Genomic DNA, 22,116 nt, shown 5'->3' with positions numbered 1-22,116 from the left:
CTAGTTACAGCGATGGCATCACTGCGGACTCAATCATAGCTGACGTCACGATATTGGCCGCCTGGCACGGCGTTCTTATCACTCGTCATTAAACGGGCTTTAAGGCGCCACAAACAGCTTGGATCCATCACTTTTTTCATACCACCTCAGTCAGTTAAAAAGCAGGGGCCGATTTCATTTCAAGAGTCTAAAATCAGTTTGATTGAAAATAAATATGAATTTATAAGGGACAGTCGAAAGAACGAGACGGATGGAAAAAAGTGGGTAAACTTTTGTTTCAAAAGCAATCGCCATTACTGTTATCCCCCTGTGAGACAAGGCGGTCAATGCCTTCAGGGACGAATGTTTGTGGTAGCCTGTGAAACAAGGATTGTACCCAGGCGTGCGATTCTTCGTCCGAAGCAAACCGGCGGCCACGAAAGGCTTTCTTCAGGGCTCCAAAAATATCTGAATTGCATGAGGAGAGATCGGGAATGTATGGAAGATGTGGGCACGCTAACATGTTGCCTAGGTTGTTTCGCGTAAGCTGCAGAAGTTTCGCTGGGAAGCCCTTACACGTCCTCCACAGTGTCCCGATCTCTCTCCCATGCGATTTCCGTAATTTTGGAGCTCTGAAGAACTACATTCTTGGCCGTCCATTGGCATGGAACGAAGGCGTGTACGCCTGGGAACAAACTTTGTTCCGTAGGCAACTGCTAAAAGTTGTCCATAAAGGAGCCATTGACTGTCTTGTCTCACTGAACAAGCGTCCTATGTGCATCAGCATGCCTCGGTGGCTATGTGTGCGTCAAACTAGGGATCCAAAGCTCTATCGTTCAATCATCGATTGGTACGACTTTTTTGTCACGGCGTTTCTTTTAACTTTGGCAGTGACTTTTAATGTGAAAAATGTCAGTTTACACTGTAGGTCCTCTTGCAACTGTCTAGGTAAGTCAGTTCAAAGGTATGATGCCAAGGGCATCCCACCTTAGACAGGACTGCGCCGTACTAGCTGGGTCAGCGTACGTTTACTTGTATACCAGTGAACGTAAAGGAAAAGTAACGTGAACACTGTCACGCAATGTGCGGTGCTTCGCCAGCTTCATAGCTGCGCACTGGGGATTTACCGGAGAACTCTTGCCGAATGGAATGACGCGCTTGTGCTGGAACATCCCGCACACAACAGTCGCTGTCTCTCTTACCTACACATTAACGTGGTTCATAATATAGGCATAGCTCCGTGCTAACGCCTTATATTCAACGATAATGCTCGAATACTGTTGTATAAGAAATGATTTTCTAGTACGTTGCTGCGCTCTACTAGGAACTGTTGTTTGTATGTAACATGGTTCAAAATGACATTCTTGCTACAGCAACATCAAGTTTAATACAGATGCAGTCTCTGGCACCATGCTTTCTGAATACACATCTCCTTATCACAAAGTAAGTAAATAAATAAATATTAAAATTACTCTCCTGAAGACAAGGATCAGAAGTATGTTTTCGAAATTTTGTTGATACGTTTGTGCGTTCATTTCTCAGTACGATGTAAAGGTAAGTTGAAAGCCAATGTGATAGCGCAGACTTACAGAAGGACCGCCTGCAGATGAGCATAATTCCGAAAGTATTACTGGTATGTCACTGTTTCCAGTTAGCATATGGTTCGTTTAGGTGGATGCCACAAAAAGTATGTTCCCGTTAGAGACGAGGACCAGAGTGATACATACTTCAACAAAGCACTTCGTGTCTATACCATGAGTAACCACGTCAAGAATTGTGTGGGGAGGGAGGAGGAAGAAAACATGCCACTTAAGCTCAATGGGTGATCTGTAGGGAGTAAAATTCGGCCACGAAAAAGGCCGCTCAAAGATCTCGCGCTCAACTGATTAATATCGTTCGTACTTCTGGAACCCTAGCTTCGATTAACGGAAGAGATACCGAAGATTTGATTACTTTCGGCGCTGGCCAAATACCAATATAGTAGAGGGGTAATCTACCTGGTCTGTTCTGAACAAAACGCAGTGGCGCACTGAATTTTATCAGGTTTTTGTTTCCTCTAAATATTAACCCCCGAGTCAATAAAAGTCGCTGATGATTGTACACAGTCTATGTTGTTATATTTGGACTTCCTCTGTGTCGAAGACAATCTTATCATCCTTATATTTCCGCTCCAGCTACTATCGCCACACTTTGTGTAGTATCCCACGGAACCCATATCCACCACGCCGGGTTACTTGGTTCATACGCGGAAGGAAAGCGAGGCTAGTGGTGTGTGTCATCGAAAGCTACCTACGTCGCTCCCTCATTTTTTTCTTTTTTGCTGTTAATTTTACATACTTGGGCATAACGAGTTAGCACATGTCATCTACGTTAAAACTGAATAGTTTGTGGCATATTTATAACTTAGACAACGTTCGTGCAACAAATATTATTTCCCGCACAGTTGATGTTGCTCGGAAGTGGCTTACTACTATAAACAATTGGTACAACAATGTACCCTATTGCCGAAACGCTTCTTGCTCATTCAGTTATAGTGTAATATAGCGACTGCAACAGCAAATAATGCTAATTTTTCACCTCTCTATTACCAGTTTATAAGCAAAATTTCTGATGCATAACTACGGTGCTACAAACAGCACACCCCTTTTTTCTGCAAAAGGCGAACAGTTACGAAATACGTTTAGAAGATAAGTTAGCGTTATTCTTAGCTGATACATGTTTAAAGTTGTTAGGAATGTTAGGTTTTGATTATCACAAGCAAGCGCTCCGTTTAAGAAAAGCGGCACAATCCGATCCATATCTGCTCAGCTTTCGTCTTCGGAGAACCCACTACAAAGTAAAAAATCTTATTTCCTACAACGGCAAGTTTGTAGATTCGTCAGTATAATACATTCATAAAACGTGATAACTACTCTGGACGAGAAAATCTACTGTGTGAAGGATTTCTCTAGGTAGGGGCTACGCGATCTCGTTTAAGAGATTACATCCAAAATTAAATTTGCTTTCAGGCTGTATTTCATCTGCAATGCCACTATTTTCAAATTTCGGAACTACCTAGACAAAAGCCCATTCCACGGAGCTCTCGTATCTCCAACAATAACGGCATACTAGCGAAATAGGTGACAATCACACTGTTCGGGAATGGTGGTTGAGCAACAAGAAAACACCGGCGCTGAAATAAATATGCTCGTCAAAAAAATATCAGAGCTCTACAAGGAGCTAGATGAGAAGCGAAGCTCTTGGCACAGCTGTTCCCGGCAGTTAGAACCGAGCCTAGATAAGGCGCAGGAAGCGGTATCACTTGACGCCGAAGACAAGCACACTATGAAACGCAGCAACAGAACATGAAGGAATAAGTACGCACTTATAAAATCAAATGAAAAACCGTAGCAAATTAGCCATGATGGATTTTTCGCGCCAGACTCTGTGCCGCTTTTCATAAACGTTACGGAAGCGAATGCTGTTTCTCATGGTCTCTTGTTTTTACGATGAGGAAAAATAGCAATCGTATATGTTGCCCATCTAATCTTACCTCCAGGACTGAATCACTGGAGAAAACATGGGAGTACATACTATCTTGTCTGGTCCCTAATAAGTCTTCACACGCCTATTATTTACTACTTCTAAGTATTCACTTCATGAAGACATCAACAGCATGTGGTTTCACACCCTACAGTCTACACAGGCGCTATTTCTGAACACACACACACAAGTTGTGTTACATTAAATCTGCCGTCTTAGTCCGCTGACAAATGAGTAGTTTGATCCCTCACAACAGGCAAGTCTTCATGACAGGAGATACAAATAGTCAAGCAAAAGAATGATGTATACGTTTAACTCAAACCCTTATAAAATGAAGCATAAACGATCATAACGGAGACAAGTAGTTTAAGGAAAATCAATGTAGGAGCCAAAGGAGGAAAGCAGGGAATGTACGTATTGCAGAAGAGATACTTCGAAATCTGGTAAATGATTTCGTTCTTCTTAAAGTAGCTAAAATAGTTTGACAGAAAAAAATTCCCTCTACTATAAAAAGAACACCTCTGTTGGGAACCATTGACATTAACGAAAATCCTGGTGGAAAGGTGTGCCGATGCTTTAAAAACCAAGAGAATGAAATGCTGTAAAACACACATATAAAATAAAACTGCACTACGGCGATTGAAACTACGCCTTTCAGAATAAACTAGTTTGTTAATCCACTTTGCAGCACATTTGTCTTACTCTGCGTTCGCAAAAATGTTTATTACTCACAACAACATTGACAGTACCTGTGACTGTAGCTAGCAGCACCAATGTAAACAAACACTTTGACAGTGCCATTGCACGCACATATCACCGCGTCCACTCGTGTCAAATTTTCTCCGCGCAGTGTACGTCGCTTTCGGACTTTCGTATGTCCCCACCACTTTGTGCCAAAGAGTTCAAACGGAAAGCGATACCACCCGTGTTACTGAGTTCGTACGACTTCAACAGCCAATGCGATTATACGTTTCTGAATAATTAAGAAGAAACACAGTCTGTTATGTTAGACTGTGGAAGTAGTGTATTTAAATAATCTCAGAACAGTTGGACAATTTGTAGATATGACGTAACAAGGAGCTTTCTCGCTGTCTTAAGTATAGTAACACGCTATGTATTCGTCTTCAGATTTGAGTAATACTTTTCTTTCACTTCCCTAAACGTCCAAAAATTGACGTATATTGGAAATGTTATGGGGATGTTCATCGCTTAACAATGAATAAAATGTAATTTCTTTTAGTAGTTATTCAACTGCATGTTTGTAGAAACTACCATCGTCAGACATCGATCGAGAATAACATCGAACACTGCAGGCCCAAAGAATAAAGCGGAGGATTTGAACTTACGTATATTTTGATCGTAGAGATATTAGTATATACCTCCACGGTTGTGATGATATTTTTGCTGTTCTAAAAGCAAACAGACAGGCGAACCATTGATGCTGATGTTTAGTAAAAAATAGGTACAATTATCTTTGGACATAACACGTCAGATTTTACGAGAATTACACAATGAAATGGCGCCGGTTGGTATTTTTTGCGAACTATGTAAGCCCCTTAACTGTCTGGTTTCGCTGATAAATTGAAGTTTTATGGGATTGATTGTATAGCCAACCAATGGATAATGTCGTACCTAACGAAAAGAATGCAGAGAACTGTACTTAGTAGTTCAACCAATATAGCCCAGTGACGTAATTCTCTTTTTGCAGTGAACACATAGTATGTAGTGGGGCAATCACTCTGTTGTAGAAATAATTCAAAAGCCAAGATCGCTTAAACACTGTTTACTGGATAACCGGTTTCAACACACTAAATGTGCCATCATCGGATCTGAATGTAGATTAACATTATCCAAACGGTTTGTAAATGTAAATCTACATTCAGATCGGATGATGGCACCTTTAGTGTGTCGAAATCGGTTATCCAGTAAACAGTGTTTAAGCGATCTTGGCTTTTGAATTATTTCTACATAATTCTCACTGGGAGAAACACGTACGGGGTGTCTTAAGATTCGATCTTAGGTCCACTATTGTTCCTCATATATGTAAACGATCTTCCGTCTGACATATAAGAAGCAGAATTCGTTGTTTTTTTTTTTTTTTTTTTTTTGTTTTTTTTTTTTTTTTACACTGGTATTTTAATCAATCCAAGCGTGTAAACAGAAACAGAAGGAATGGTAAACAAAGTTCTTAAAAGCGTCATTGACTGGTTTTCTACCAGTGGTCTCACCCTCAATTTTAAAATGACATTAAGTTCAGCACTCCAGGGGTACTAGACCAGTGGCAAGTGTAACTCATGATGCGGAAATAATAAATAGGGTGAAAACTTCAAAATTCGTATGTATCCACACTTATGAGAATTTAAACTGGAAAAAGTTAATTTTACAAGTCCTAAAACAACTTAGTTCAACTGTATTTGTACTTAGAATCATTGCAAATTTTGGAAAGAGAGAAATGAGTTGAGATATTTTGCACAGTTTCAATCAATAATGTCATATGGAATAATGTTCTGTGGCAAGAAAGAAAGTTTTCATTGTGCAAGAAGATGTTGCAGGAGTAATCATAGTGTAGACTCTGGGTAAGGAGTTGGTCATTCTGATTACTGCTTCATAGTATATTTATTCCCTCACGAACTTTGTTGTAAATAATCCTCTATGATTCAAAAGGAATAATGCTATACATAATTACAATACCAGAAAGAAACATGACTCATTACTCTACATAAAGGTTGTCTTTAGCACAAAAAGGATGCACAATGCAGCAACAAAAATTTTTGATCACTTATCCAGTGACATAAAATGTCTGATAGGCAGCAAAGTAAAACTTGAGAACACACTGAAATAGTTTCTCCTTGACAACTCCTCCTATTCAGTAGAAGAATTTCCATTAGTTTAAAGTGTAAAAGGTGGTGCATAGTAATTTCTAACTTACACCTGTATAACTTTTTCTTTCTGTAAAATAAATAAATAAAAGTAAAAACAACAACATCTTAGAACTGTTCAAATTGTAATCATTTGTGCAAGTTAATTTGCAATGTGAATGTAAAATGATCGATCCACATCATGATGATGTGTTGTGCAAAATGATCCATGGAACATGTAACTAACTAACTGGTAAACTGATGTGTATGATACCAGTACTTCAAGTGGTGCACAGACACAACCATGTTTCTGTTTGCTATATATTACACTTGTGCATGCAGGTTTACTAAATTGTGGATGTCATTACTGTCTGCCCTTCCAAGGAATATGGAACACTTGACACTACAAATTATTATATTTTCAGCATTACTGTTTCGCATAATCCATAGGAAAGATCTACAAAAAGTTTAGTGAGTGTCTCTTGCAGCCAGTCATGTGAAGAGTGTAATGGATGACAAAGTTAATTTCAAATGCAAACTCAAATCACATCTGGTTAATAACTTCTTGTACTCCATAGAAGAAGTTACATACATCTATTTTTAAAATGTGTTTTTGGGGGTGGAGATATTGCACACAGAGTTGACTTCAAATCACCTTTTGTAAAAATGAATATAAGCAAATGCAAGAGTAATGCAGAAGACAATCCTATAAATGGTCAACATGTTGACAAGCTTTTCACTGAGCTATTGTATTACATTTCTGAATAAAAAATGACAGGCCTCTCATACAACAAACTGAAATAATAACTGATTCAGTTTTCAAAATGAACAGCTTTGTTCAAGTAACAATAATTTTTGATGTATTGTTAATCCAAAATGTTGGGTATATCTATATTTTACCTCTGATAAATTGTCAGTACTAATATCCCTCATTCGATTTTTAAAAAATCAGTATGTTGATACATTAGAAAATTTTGCCAGATATAATTGAGAGTTGTCAGGAAAAGATAATAATGTGTTTCTCATTTAAAGCCATCACTTGCTAACATTTGTTGTTATTGTTTACTTTAGACTACTGAAGCACTTGAGTGATATTAGCTGTGGGTATTTTGCATTATGCCTGAAGAGCATGATCTAGTAGTTTAAAATACAATCTTCTTGCCCACTATTCACATACATAAGAAAAAAATTACCAGAGCCGTTCATAAATAATGGACAGATGTAAATACAAAAATTGAAATAATGGTCTGCTCTTGTCATGCTTGTGTCCAGAATCAGGCAGCTATTTCACAGCATTTTCCCCATGACCAGAACCTGAGCACCCTTGGGAGAGGGTGAACGTTGATTAGGCCAGAACCTCCGAAGGTGCATTGTGGCTGTTGGTGGTGGATGCTCTCTCCAACTTCTCCTTTTGTAGCCAAGATGTCCTCAACAACTACCCTTGCAATGACTTGGGCCTTCAAAAACACATTTACGATAGAGGGATCAAACCACACAATTGTTTCAGGCAATGGACTTCAGTTTGTGGCATCTGAGTTTAAAAAATCAGCCTTGGATGTTGTCCATACCACTTAACCACTGTTCCTTCCGACCCAGCATTAAACTCAGAAGTGGTATGGCTCATTAGTAGAACTGCTACACAGGTGCTGAATCTGCAATCCAGAGTGGCCACAGACCACAGTCAATGCTGTATTACTATGCAGTATTTGTATTTGTATTTATTTATTTATCCTGTGGATCACATATTGTACAAAGTACACATGATATAGGACAAGTCATTTTTCTTAACAAATATCATTTTAAAAAATGTACACAAAATTGTTCATTGATGAATATAGTAACTTCACGTACAGAGAATACAAACAATTTACATGGGGAACTAAGAAACATGTAACATGTAGGCAATGTAGTGCTACTTTAAATTTACGCGAATAATCACTGAGATTACAGAATAGTGAAAATGTCAACTGGAAACACAACAGAAGGACAATGTCATTTAAAAACTACATTAAACATGAAATTTACATTGAGATTTCACAGACAATTAAGTTTTAATACCAATAGAATGTGTACTTGTACATTCAAAAAGCGAGTTGAAAAGTTTTGGGAAGTGAAACTGAAACATAGTTGTGTATAGTAGAAATTAGGTTATTATTTTGCCTACAGAATGTTTTACTCTAATCACAGTATTTTACAAAGGAACTTTATAATTTTTCATTTCCAGGAATTCTTGTACTGAATAGAAACAGTGCTTTGTCAGAAATTCCTTTAGTTTATTTTTAAATATTGGATCTGGAGCAGTTTTTATTTGTTCTGGAATTTTATTGTGTAATACGACACCCAGACGAGTTATATATTTTTGGTACGATGATGTCCTTGAAAAAGTTTAATGGATATTAGATTGCCCTCTGGTATAATGAGCGTGTATATCATTGTTTTGGATTAATTTGCCTGTTCTTGAGAGGTATTCCCTGGTGAATAGGATTGTTTCTTGAATGAATAGAGATGGGATGCTTAGAACATTAAGTTTTATAAATTGACATTTACAGGATTCCAGCTTTTTGAGGCCACAGATTATCCTGAGTGCTCTTTTTTGTAGTTTAAATATATTTGTGGTGTGAGTTGAATTTCCCCAAAAGATGATTCCATAACGGAGCAACGAGTGGAACTGCGCATGGTATGCTTGCATTAGTGTGGATTTACTTGTAGTAGATTTTAGTATTTGTAGTCCATAGCACAATGATGAGAGTTTCTTTGATAAGTTGTTTATATGTGTGTCCCATTTTAAATTTTGTTGGACCCATAGACCCAAAAATTTTGTTGCATTTACATTTTCAATTTTATCATTATTTAACTTTACTTGGATAGTTTTTTGACTGGATGTGGGAATTAGATGGAAGTTGATACATACAGTTTTCCCACTATTAACAATTAGGCAATTTTTGTTAAACCACAGAAAGTTTTTTCATAGAGTTATCTGATATTGTTTGAAGGGATTCAGGGCTAGATCCAGTCAACACTATGCTTGTATCATCAGCAAACAGGATAGTTTTTTGTGGGCTCATACGTTCAACAAGATCATCTATGTAAATGAGGAAAAGTAATGGCCCTAGAACAGAACCTCGGGGAACACCATATCTTATTGTTCTTTCGTCCGAGAGGAAAACTGTGTTATTTATTTTATTCTGTACATTAATATCGTATTGAAGTGATACCTTCTGTCTGCGGTTTTGTAGGTAAGAGCATAGCCAGTTGTGAGCCACACCTCTTATTCCTCTTCTTTCCAATTTAGCAAGCAGTATTTTATGATCTAGTACGTCAAAGGCTTTAGAGAGATCTAAGAAGATATCTGCAGCTATATTATGTTGGTCAATTGATTTCAGTATGTGCTCCAACAGTGCAAAAATTGCTGTCTGGGTGGATAAAGATTTACTAAAACCATGTTGTTGAATGCTGATTGGTGCGTGGTTTTTTATGAAATTTATAAGCCTGTCATAAAAAAGTTTTTCCAGGATTTTTTGAAAATATGCTTAATATGGATAATGGTCTATAATTGGATACTAAATCAGGGGAACCTTTCTTTAGTAATGGTGAGACTTTAGCTATTTTGAGAGCTTCTGGAAAAATGCCAGTTTTTAATGATTGGTTGTAGATGGTTGATAATGGCTTTACTATATGGGGAGCACACACTTTTAATATGAGGTCAGGTACTTAGTCTTCCACATTTGGGTTCACCCGTTTGGTTGTACCTTGGGGTGGACCCCAGGCAGGGTTATAGGCTATAGGGGTGCCAATTATTTAAAGTGATGAGGCCAGAAAAAGTTTGTTTACCAATGTAACCATTTGTGGCTGTGACAACAGGTAACCACCACACCCTCTAACAGTGCCATATCCGATTATCTCACACATGCCCGAGACAAAAAATCGCCCTTGCTTCGATTTATACAGTGGCACAATCTCCACCTTCATACTAGTCCAGTTTCATAACAAGCCACAGGAGGCAAGCCTGCGGAGACTGAGCCACATCCCAGACTGCACTATGACCTATATCTCTCAATGTGCCTGCTGAACTCGTGGAGCTGGGCCACAGGGCTGACTGCCCAGAAAATCTTGCTGTTCTTAAACAAGGTATTTGTCACCATCCCTGTATCTCTTGATGGCAGAGCCATTGGCTGGATTATCAGCATCTCCAGCACTTATTTGGCACAGGGAAAAGTGCCGTCCATGGCATTTCTGTCCCTAAGTACTGCTTAAAAAGAGGAGAAATATTGTATCCTCATCTGGCAGCCATGAAGATACAGAGATGCTTGACCTACTGCTGCCGGCCGGGGTGGCTGAGCGGTTCTAGGCGCTCATTAGTGGGACCCGTATTCTGTTAATTATGGACTTGAATTTGAACACTGCTTTGCAGAACTTTCATTCAGCATGTATAGTGAACAATGTTTGTATCTTTTGAGATAAACATGTGTGTGTGTTTATTTTAATCATTCTTGTCATGCTTTTAATTTACATGTCTTTTATACGAGAGATGCCATTCTACATTTTAAAGACTCATTATTCTCTCCAAACTGTTATGGTTACCACACTTCAGGGACCTGAAAACCAGGATCCAGAAGACACTGGACATCGTAAAGTGCCTTATCCACAGATCCACTGGTTTTCATGTAATCACAGCTAGATTATGGAGTATGGATCAGTGAATCCATGTTATCTGAAGATCATTGATGCGATCCAACATGAGGGGATTAGGCTGATGATAGGTGCTTATTGGACCAGCCCCATGCCCAGTCTCTTGCTGAGGCTGGGGAACTGCCACTTACCATCCAGTGGAAGTGCCTCATGGTGCATCAGACATGTAAGTTCCTCAATGCTCCAAATCCACTAGCATACCAAACTCTTGCTCGTCCATCTCCAGAATGCATTTTTTCCAACTGTCCATGAGCAATAAAGCCGTTTGGGATCTAAGTGCAGCATTTGCTAAAGTCACTTGGGGTGCAAAATAAGTACAGCCCCAATTCCAAGGTTTTAGCTGCCTACCACCCTGATTACTGCATAGGCCCATAGTAATTTTAGATTTGAAGTGTAGGAGGGGCTGACACCCGGCATACATTGTTAATACATAATTTTATGACATTTTAACTGAGCACCACAACTCTGTAGCTGTATTTACGGATGTTATATAAGTAAGAGACAACAATCACCATATTACATAGTACTGGTAGATGAGTGCATAATTAGAATCACAATTAACAATTATGAATTTTTGACAGTTTGAATACAGGAATTGTTACTGTAAAGTGGGGTTACTATTCTTACAGATGCAGAATTCTGTTACCAATACACTTTTTGGTAAAAAGTTAGAGAAATACATTTCATAAACAATTACTACAGAAAAAGGTGAATTCACATTTTAATTACACAGTGAATCTTTTACGTAAGTTTCACAGATTAATTCAGTCAAATGTTTCATAAAACTGTGTAAATATCTTAAAGTTAATGTAAAGTTGTTACAGTGCTTTCTAGAACTTTCCAAAATCAATTTTTTATACAAAGAATAATAATTTTAATATCTGATGGTATATATTTAGAATATTACAATTGCAAACTGGTAAAACATCAAAACTATGAACCTCAAAAAGTTCCTGTGAACTATATATCAGGATTTATATTAAATATAAGGATCGAATAGCGTACTAGTCTGTACCATTACAATACCATTAACTGTACTGCTAGGTGATCTGTGCAGACCTATTACAGTATGGGAAACAGGAATACAGATAACTGTATACACAACAAACTGTCCACATAAATGCTTATACATACATATATTTCAGCACAAAGAAAGATAGATGTGTACCACTGTACAAGGTACAAAGGCTGACTGGAATATTAACATGGCAGCTTGTCAGAGCAGTTAGAGTTCAAAGACCATGCTTTACGTGGTCAATGTGACCTATCAATGCCACACAGCCCCCACCCCCCTGCAGTACGGAGTACGGCCTGTGAGGCCTGAGGGGAGGTCATGTGGGTGTTGGCGTTGGAGTGAGTAGGGCGACAAGGTGGCAGGCACACGACTGGAAGCTCCATCTCAGTGAGGGCGGCGTGCGAAGGCGTGGTGGCGGGCTGCAGGCCCACATTGTAAACAGACAGCCAGCGGGGACGGATGACGCGTTGGCCAGCCTGGGAATAGAGGTGTGGGGAGGGGTGAGGCATGTGTGCATGCCTGCCCCTAATGCAGATTGAGCCATCCGAGGAGATGAACACACAAACTCCTGATGGATTGCACTCTCGGGGGAGGGACAGGCCATGCACTATCTTGACATCTAGTTCCTCATTGAGTGTCAAGTCTACAGTATCTGTAAAGAGCACAAGCACAGGGTCATCGAAAGCAACACATCGTCATCGTGGTTAGATGGTATATTGCAGCGCAAGTTGAAAGTCAGGGAGCACATCTCTCCAGAAGATGAAACATGATCAAAACCTGCACATGGAGTTGATGACGACATGCTTGAGAAACCCGCAAACTGTGGTGACAAATCATCAGAAGGAGAAGTCCCTACCATGGGATGAGCTAACACATTATCGGGCTCAGCAATGGAAAATTCGTCTGGATGGTCCAACTGGGATGGCAGAGGGGTGTCGGAGTCCATGAAAGCAGGCTTGAGCCTGTGTAGCGAAATGGTCTGCGGGCTATCTTTAACCATAATGTTGAACGTTGTCTCGCCCCTCCGGAGTACTTAAAAGGGGCCGAGATATGAGGGCTGCAGGGGTTCTGAATCATCCCTGAGCATAATGTGGAAGCACGTGTTGAGTGCGATTGGCATGTAAGTGTCTGGCAGGGTATGACTGACAGGCGAGTATAGCCATGTGTGTCTAAAGTGGGTGCGCATTCTACTAATAAAGTCTGGGGAAGTGGGGAAATCCTCAGGTGCTTATGGCAGGATAAGTTCCCCAGGTAGAACCGGGTTCTCGCTGAAAACGAATTCAGAGATGGTTCCCTGTAAGTCAGGTTTATAGGTCGAACAGAGACCGAGTAACACCCAAAGAAGTGCCAGCCCTGAGTGCTGTTTTAAGGGTGTGATGCCATCGTTCCACTAAACCGTTGCTTTGTGGGTGGTAGGCTGTTGTATGAATTTTTTTAATACCGCATAGCTTCCATAGAATCGTGAAAAGTGCAGACTCGAACTGTTGACCCTGGTCAGTGGTGATGGTGGATGGGCAACCAAACCTAGCGATCCACAATGAGATGAATCCCTTGGCCATGGTTTCTGCTGTGAGTTTGGGTAAAGGAACAGCTTCCACCCAATGAGACATGCAGTTGATTGTGGAGAGAATATATCTGTGGCCCTCTGATGGTGGCAGAGGCCCAATAAGGTTGATAGGTACATGACGAAAACATCCTTGCCGAATGTCAGACTTGCCAAAGGGGGGAGGGGGGGTCAGGAATACCAGGGTGGGCAAGGTTATGCAAGGCGTCAAAGACTTGTCGGCCCAACATGGGAGGGAGCAACAGCCACAGAGTGCCAGTAGGAGAGTCGCACTACACTTCGTCCGAAATGCTGGGGAACTTGGCTTTGGTAAACACAAGCAATGTCTGGGGATCCATGAGGAGAGCTTGAGATTCCTCGTCAGAGGCCTGAAGAGCGGCGAGGTCGGATAAATCGATGATGCATGAGACAGTATTGATCCACGAAAAGAAATCAGCGGGGATGTTTTCCGTGGCTTTGATGTAGCGTACATCCGTAGTAAATTGAGAGACCAGGTCAAAGTGGCAGAAACGCCGAGGGGGTGGGTTCTTGGGAAGGTTGCAGAAGGCATCCGCCAGTGGTTTGTGGTCAGTAAGGATGAAGAGAGAATGGCCCTCGATGTCAGGGTGAAAGTGTTTGACGGCTTCATAGACCGCCAGAAGTTCTATATGAAGGGGTGAAACCGTGTCCCTTTGTGTTGCTGTAATACTGCCCCGACCGCGATTTCACTGGCATCCGTAGTGATGAACAACTTTGCAGACGGATCAGGATGAGTGAGTATGACGGCGTGAGCCAACACTGTCTTTAGAGCCCTGAAGGCCTCTAGCATAGGTTCAACTGTTCCCATAAATGTTTATACATACATGTATTTCAGCACAAAGAAAGATTCACGTGTACACTTTACAAGGTACAAAGGCTGACTAGAACATTAACATGGCAGCTTGTCAGAGCAGTTAGAGTTCAAAGACCATGCTTTATGTGGTCGATGTGACCTATCAATGCCACAACAATCAGGAGCACTTTATTTGCAACCAGCTTTATTGTTGATATTTTAGGTGTAATTTCAACACTAAGTTCTGTGATGAAATTGAGTTTTGTGAACTGAAGATTGTCTTCAAAATTACAATGTAGTTTTCCAACTTCCCTGTTCTGTTTGGTTGAAATTATTGCCAGAGCATAACTGTTTATTTTAACATTTTTTTAAGGTTTGAGACTGAACATGTCCTGTGAGAATGACAACATGTGCATTCTCCTCAGCTTGTGTGAGCTGTAATAATATGCACTTGTTGCTGAGATAATGAATATTTTGATGTAGTGTTTAGAGAACTGTTTATTTTCTCTTAGACTGCTTTTAGGCCTAACCATTTTTGTTACAAAATACTTGTCATTACCATCATACCTTATTCATGTTCCCTATTATTTAGAATTGTACCCATTCCAGCATAGATATGAATAAGAATTTTGCATTCTAGCTAATTTAAATGTAAACTACCATTACCCAAGCCACTCATTGCTTAAGAATTTATTCAGATTTATGGACATGGTTCCTACACTATTACCAGAAAATCATGTACTGAGAGCAATGAATCGCTGGATTCATTGATCCAATATTATAGTTTTATCAAGAACCAGTGATTACTATGCTAGAATATGCAGAGAGGTCATAGAAATTCCAAACCATAAAAACAACTTTAATAAATGAGAAGAGTGACTAAAATTAGACAAGTTATGGAGCTTAGTACTACATAAAGCAAACAGTGCCAACTATTCCTCACTACAGGCACCATAACAGATGCTGGTGCCAATCTGTACTCTTAGAGTATGTGTGAGGTAGGGACGCTCAATGACATGCCATAATCTTAGAACACAGTCAGATGACATCACAACCCAACGGGATCGGTAATCAGGATATAGAAAACTTAATTCCTATATATGTCGTAGCTCATATATATTTACACTTGACACTGCATCCATACAGAATGAAGTATAACAAAGAACTGACTAAAGTAAAGTTAAGATGGAGGCTCGACAGAGCACTTAGAGTTCACAGATATTAAGTTTTGTGGTCGATACGAACTATCGACGCTACACATGGATACTTATAAACAGTTTGGCCTGCTGGGCTTGATTGAGTTTTAAACTTCAAAGTGGATTTTTTAACCTCTTATGACGTCTCCAGTTTTATGAGAAGAAATATTAGGCAAAGGATCATGCTTCAGACCAGCATTTCTTAAACTGTATTCCACAGAAACCTGGGGTTGCTTGGAGATCACTGAAGGGTTTCATGAAATTTATTTGCCTTTCTTCATTACGTCCAAGAAAATAACTTTGAAGAACAATAAAAATTTATGCTTCTGCAAAATTAAAAATATAGAGTAACAGCTATCCCTCTCTTCTGCTTAAAACTACGAACAGACAGTGAGTACATTTGTACTTAGTAGAGACCAAACAGCAAACTCAGCAGTGAGGAAATGACTGCACAAGGTGCGATTCTAGCAGTCCACTCAAAATGCAAATTTCTCCTGTCTCACAGTGCACACTTATCCACAGTGGTCGATATCACTTTGTTATCTATCGTCAGAAAACTTTATATAAAAGGGAATGCTTGTTTGTATTAATGATTTTGTACTAATAATTGTGTGAGTTTTGTGTTTTACTGTTAACAATTATCAACATAAGTCATTATTTAAATCTTATTCTGTACCCTCTGCCATGCACCTCATGGTGGTTTGCAGAGTACAGATGCGCATATAGATATAGCTGTTTTTCCACAGTTAGTTACTGTAGTAATGAAACTGATACCAAAGTCATTGCCTGAAAAGATATTAAGGCAACTAGTGCTTCTGCAAGAAATCAAACCAGAGTAGTTGCTAACAAGCATGGGAAATATGGTGCAAGTTATATATTTTTAGGATTCCTGAACAATAATTTTAATCCTCAGGTTGTCATATGGAGAAAAGTTTTGCTAAATAGCTTCATGGTCCAAATTAAAACATGTTGTAATTTCGAATGTTGAATCCTTCATTCAAATGCATGAGAAATTTTTAAAATTAAAAATGGTTATGGTTCAAACCTTAAAAACAGTGACTTAAAAAGTAAACAAGGCATCTTTCCAAGTCAGCAATCAGATAACTCAGTCTGGTGAAGCCTATTCAATTATAAAAAATCTTATTTAACCTTCCACTATGAAGATGGTAAAATCTATGTTAGGTGAAAAGAAATAGCTAAGATCTCACTTTCAAATGACAGGGAAACTCAGTGCAAAAGAGATTTTAGAACCCATTGTAATATCTCTTTATTTTCCATCTTCAGCATGTTATGAATCAGATCAGTAATTTTAAAACAACTAAAGCTGTTGCATATCTGTGAGAAAAGATTAATAATAATAGTAATAATTAAAAATCTATTCAGTGTCTTCTTTACATTATTAATCCATATTAAGAATTTTATTTCCAGACTCCTATACCTCATTTATAATATTCCTCTTCCCAGAGCTGAGAAAGAAAGGCTACAATGTAATAAAAGACAAAGAATGTAAAAAATTTAAGGAACAGGATTAAAAGAACTGCCTATAATAATATGCAAAACAAGGAAAGACAGGAGGAGTATAATAAAGAGGTGAAGTGAGTGAAAGGACCTACAAATATTTGCTAGATTAATGTTAATTAATTGCAAATTAATTTCAGTCATTTGAAATATATGTATTGGTGTCTCGTAATTAGGTTGTGCTGAAAATCGCAGAGTGAATTAAAGCAAAGTTAAATAACAAATTGCACTTTTTGTTAAAATCAAAAAGTGACACCATAACCACAATAAGAAAACCAAAGATATATTTTTGTAATGTCACAGAACGTGGTCATGCACAGAACAAACATAAATACTGGTGCGAACACATTAAAAATGTTGAAAATAAGGTCATCAACAACATGCAATACAACACGCTCACTCTTGTCAACATTTCTTCTCTTGTTTTATATTATGATGTGAATTTGTCCCTAGTTAAAGATTTAATAAAGAAATAAGAACAAACTTAAATCTCATTATTTTCAAAATGTTCAAGAGTATAATGGTATTTAATGTCTATGTGTTTGGTACATTTGTGGACAGAGCGGGGCTGGTTTTTCGAACTGAAAACCAAGTTCATTGAAACAACCACACAACTGAACAACTTCAGTAGCAGCATCTTATGCTCCTAAGTATAAGGCCGCCGTTGTTGATACAGTTGCACATTTCTTCCTATGTGAGCACCATGCAACAGGCCCAGCTACTAACAACAGCCCATAGCCTGTTATAGATCGACATGTGTCAGTCAATAGCAAAATCAGCATGGTCTACATCAGTCTATTAGAATCAGCTTTGTACCTTATGGCCAGGTCCTTTATACCTGACAGATACTTCATAATCCTTTTATCAGCATGTCAATGATCAAGACCTGGATAATGTAGAAACCTAATCATCATAGTCACAGTAAATATAGTTTCTGGAAAAATTAAGCTGCTGACTGCCTGTTGATAGACCTTGCTGCCCATCTCCTTTACCTTGTGGTGGTTTTCAGGAGATTATCCACTGTGCATCATGGTTTCAGCATAAAAAGGGCTGGAGTTTTGTTTTGAAACATCTGTGTTGAACTTCTGTGTGCTCGACTGCTGAGCCTTGCTGCTCTATGTAGATTTCTTTTGCAGAATGGTTGTGTTCAATTTCCAGTCCAGAGAAGTATTTTCCATTGCCAGTAGTAATTTCCCATTGTTGCCAAAATCTCTTCCAATATTTTTGGAAGCTTACTGATGCGCAAGTCATCATCCACATAAAGTGCCAGGTAGACGTCAGTGTCATCTGTTAAAACATGGAACACTCATTTGTCTGCATTCAGTTGTTCAAAGCCAGACACTGTGAGTTGCTCCATGTATACATTTTCTTTCAAATTCCCATTGGGGAATGTAGTCTTGACATCAAACTGCCTGATTCCCATATCTTGTGGAGCTGCTGCAGTTAATAAAACTCTGAGTCATATCAGACAACAGAAGAGAAGACTTCTTCATAACTGATGCCTTCTCATTGTGAACAGCCTTTTGCACATAACATAGCTTTAAGTCGGTCACTTTTCCCCTCAGAACTCTGCTTCACATGGTAGATCTACCCTTACATCCAACTGCCTGCAATTGTGTGGTAATGTTATCAAATCCCAAATATTGTTCTTCTTCAGAGATGCCATTTCCTTTTCCATTCCTCACTTCCACTTGGATGACTCTTGTGATGCCATTGCTTCTGCAAAAGTTTGATGTTTAAAGATAATAGAAAAACAGGCTACATCTTGGCACCAAAAGAGAGCAGCTGCTCGCAGATTAGATTGATCTCTCAGATTCATTCTTTCATTTTCTTTGACTTATTCACTGGTGTCATCACTTTCAGATTCCCCTTGAACATCTTCTGCAGCGTGGTCTCTTAGGCAAAATTCAGCATATCTCTGTGCCATGTTTAAACCATAAGTTTCTTCTTCATTGAAGGAGACACTGCAGGTGATTGTAATTTTTTTTACTCAGGATTGTAGACGCAGTAAATGGTACTATACCCATCATAGTTAACCATGATCAATTTCTTTAATTTACTTTCCCCTTTGGATCTAAACTGATCAGGCATATATACATATGCTGCTGATCCAAGCTTCTCGCATTCGGCAGGACGACGGTTCAATCCCGCGTTCGGCCATCCTGATTTAGGTTTTCCGTGATTTCCCTAAATCGCTCCAGGCAAATGCCGGGATGGTTCCTTTGAAAGGGCACGGCCGCCTTCCTTCCCTAATCCGATGAGACCGATGACCTCGCTGTCTGGTCTCCTTCCCCAAAACCAACCAACCAACCAAGCTTCTCGGTTTTTTTTATTTTTTAAATCAAGGATAGAAGTTTTTTAAACCATTTTTCATACAGTGTAACATTATTGTTTGCTTTGCATGGTCATTGATTTAAGACATATGCAGCACAATTTATTGCCTGTGCCATAATTCATGCGACAAGTCTGTACTCAATAACTAAGTGTGTGCACAGTCAACAATGAAACTGTTTTATAACTCAATTGGTCCATTCTGCTGTGGTGTATAGAGACTTGTTTTCTCATGTATTATCCAATTTTGTTTGAAATAATTCTCAAATTGCTTGATTACAAATTTGTTCCATTGTCAATCTCCATAACTCTGATTTTGTTTCCAGTGTGTCTGTCAATCGGTGTTTGAAATTTCAACAATATAGGAAAATTATAATGTTTGGTTTTAAGACAGTATATGAATCTGTACAAAGTGCAATCATCCTTTAAACGCATGTACAAATATGCATCTCTATGAGATGGTTTTCTTATCCGTCTGCTAAAATCTACTTGAATAAATTCAACAGGGACTTTTCATCTTGATTTCAAATTTGAATTATACAGTTTTCTTTTCATCTTGCCATACTGACATGATTCAAAATGCAGATCTTCATCTTTCTTTGTTTTTAAACCAGGAATTAAGTACATGTCAGTCATATTCTTCAGATTTTTGAAATGGATGTGTCCACATCTCTCATGCCGGATCACTGTGGAATTCAAAGAAGCAGCATTTGTCTGTAGTACAATTCGACATTTAAACAACGTTTGACAACACTGACTGCCCATCTTAATTCCTGCTGCAACTAGACCTGAATTGTGAACATCCATTCTCATTCTCTTGTCATCAAAAATGACTTTTATTCCTCTTTTTGTAACTGGAGTGACTACAATGACCGAGCGAGGTGGCGCAGTGGTTAGCACACTGGACTCGCATTCGGGAGGACGACGGTTCAATCCCGTCTCCGGCCATCCTGATTTAGGTTTTCCGTGATTTCCCTAAATCGCTTCAGTTCAAATGCCAGGATGGCCGATTTCCTTCCCCATCCTTCCCACACCCGAGCTTGCGCTCCGTCTCTAATGACCACGTTGTCGACGGGACGTTAAACACTAATATCCTCCTCCTCCTGACTACAATGATGGTATCAAACAATTGTTATCTCATTGGGAGAAATGTGTTTGTCACCAGTGTGTGACTATGTTGAGAAACAAATATGTAGACATGAAGAATAAAGATGTATAATGGCAAGTAAGTCTGTTTTATTTAAAAAGCTATAGAGTATTCAAATAAAAAATTCAGAGGCATTATTTTTCAGCATGCCCTGGCATGCTCTCCACCAGCTCCATTTGACTTCTGTTTCCCCACCACAATATCAAGAACTTTTTCAGGCTGTAAAATAATTTGCAACTGATATTTCCACAGTTGGAAATTAACATTGCAAAATTTCTGGTACTGTAGGTCTTCAATTTATCAATCTTCTTGTAAATCTGATTGTAATTCAAACTTGCAGTACTTCATTCAAAACAACAACATAGGTTTTCCCAAAAGATCAATAAATACAATGGTTCCAGAACATATGTGTCAAAACTGAAGCATTGCAGTTCACATAAATGAAACTCCAATCAAACACAGTGAATTCACAAGACAAATATATGTACAGTTGCCTGGGCCCATAGCCCATATGTATCAGCAACACTCAGCTCAAGATGCTCACTCTTGTCAATATGTATGATAGTTATTTTTCAATTCACTAATATATGGTTGTAATTTTTGTTGCATGGAACAAAACTTCAGATGACGGACAAGAAGAGAAAAGAGGAAAATCCAGATGGAAATTAAAAGCAAATTAACTCAAATGGAAATTAAAAGCAAATTAACTGCAACCTCTGAGCAATATTAAACCCAAACACAGGAAGAAAATTCTTTTTCTTGAACCTCAGAGTTGCAGATTCTGCTCCGCTAGCTATAGAAGTTTCTGTTTAGCAAATTTGGCAAATAGAAGAACTAACATCACACAGAATTTTATTAGTTATATATGTTGTGATTATTACAAGAATTTTTTTTTATCACAATGGAACATGTAGCATATGTTCCACTGTTGAGTATAAAGCTACAAGACTGTTTATTGTAATTTGATGAGCCAATATTATATGCAATTGTTAATTAATATAAAGCTCCATTCATTCATTTTGAAAAGTGTTTAATACAGATAAGGAATGTTACTTCTGTTTTTAAATTTAAATTTTTTCTAAAATTAAGGCTGATTTACAAAGTCAAACTAAACTTAGGTCTGAAGTTGATGAGACATTAACTCCTGAACCTAAAACTATGAATGAAAGTACAACTGTGAAAATCTTCCTAGTTAAAACTCCAAATTTGTTATCCAATTTCAAATCTGTTGTTGAAGTTGTTACCTCAGTGGCAGTGGAACAAAGCCACATGGCAAATGAACTGAACCAAATTACAAAAATTTAGAAATTACAGATTCCGTTGCAAATGAACAGAAATGTATAATGCAAAAAATTAAAAACTCAATATCATTATTGCTGAACCGTACCACTGGCCAGTGAACAAACTTGGATAACTTAGGCTATAGGTAATGAATTTTGTTGTACAGATAAAATAATGAAAGAGATAGAAAACCATATCAATGGAA

General features: G+C 38.5%; 1 protein-coding gene and 1 long non-coding RNA gene across 4 annotated transcripts in view; one reads left to right on the top strand and one right to left on the bottom strand.

The window, feature by feature from the left end:
• Window positions 1-22,116, bottom strand: part of LOC126095181 (vascular endothelial growth factor receptor 1) — a 549,049-nt gene that overhangs the window by 310,396 nt on the left and 216,537 nt on the right. Inside the window, exon 1 of one of the 2 annotated variants that reach the window (XM_049909914.1) lies at window positions 4,251-4,363. The exons of the other annotated variant lie outside the window; for it this stretch is intronic. Coding sequence (XP_049765871.1) covers window positions 4,251-4,302 — 52 coding nt within the window. The 5' untranslated portion in view covers window positions 4,303-4,363. Of the gene's footprint in view, window positions 1-4,250; window positions 4,364-22,116 lie in introns of those variants that run through there. 2 annotated transcript variants of the gene reach the window in all.
• LOC126095182 (uncharacterized) lies at window positions 4,868-21,812 on the top strand. 2 transcript variants are annotated; one of them, XR_007521920.1, is made up of 4 exons: window positions 5,618-6,077; window positions 8,909-9,036; window positions 10,951-11,214; window positions 21,255-21,812. It is a non-coding gene; the product is annotated as an uncharacterized LOC126095182 (long non-coding RNA). The 2 variants fall into 2 exon arrangements; XR_007521921.1 differs by lacking the exons at window positions 5,618-6,077; window positions 8,909-9,036 and adding an exon at window positions 4,868-4,963.

This window comes from Schistocerca cancellata, chromosome 8 (genome assembly GCF_023864275.1).
Source record: "Schistocerca cancellata isolate TAMUIC-IGC-003103 chromosome 8, iqSchCanc2.1, whole genome shotgun sequence".
NCBI lineage: Eukaryota > Metazoa > Arthropoda > Insecta > Orthoptera > Acrididae > Schistocerca > Schistocerca cancellata.
The sequence above is the reverse complement of the archived record's forward strand: the minus strand, read 5'-3'. Positions and strand labels throughout refer to the sequence as shown.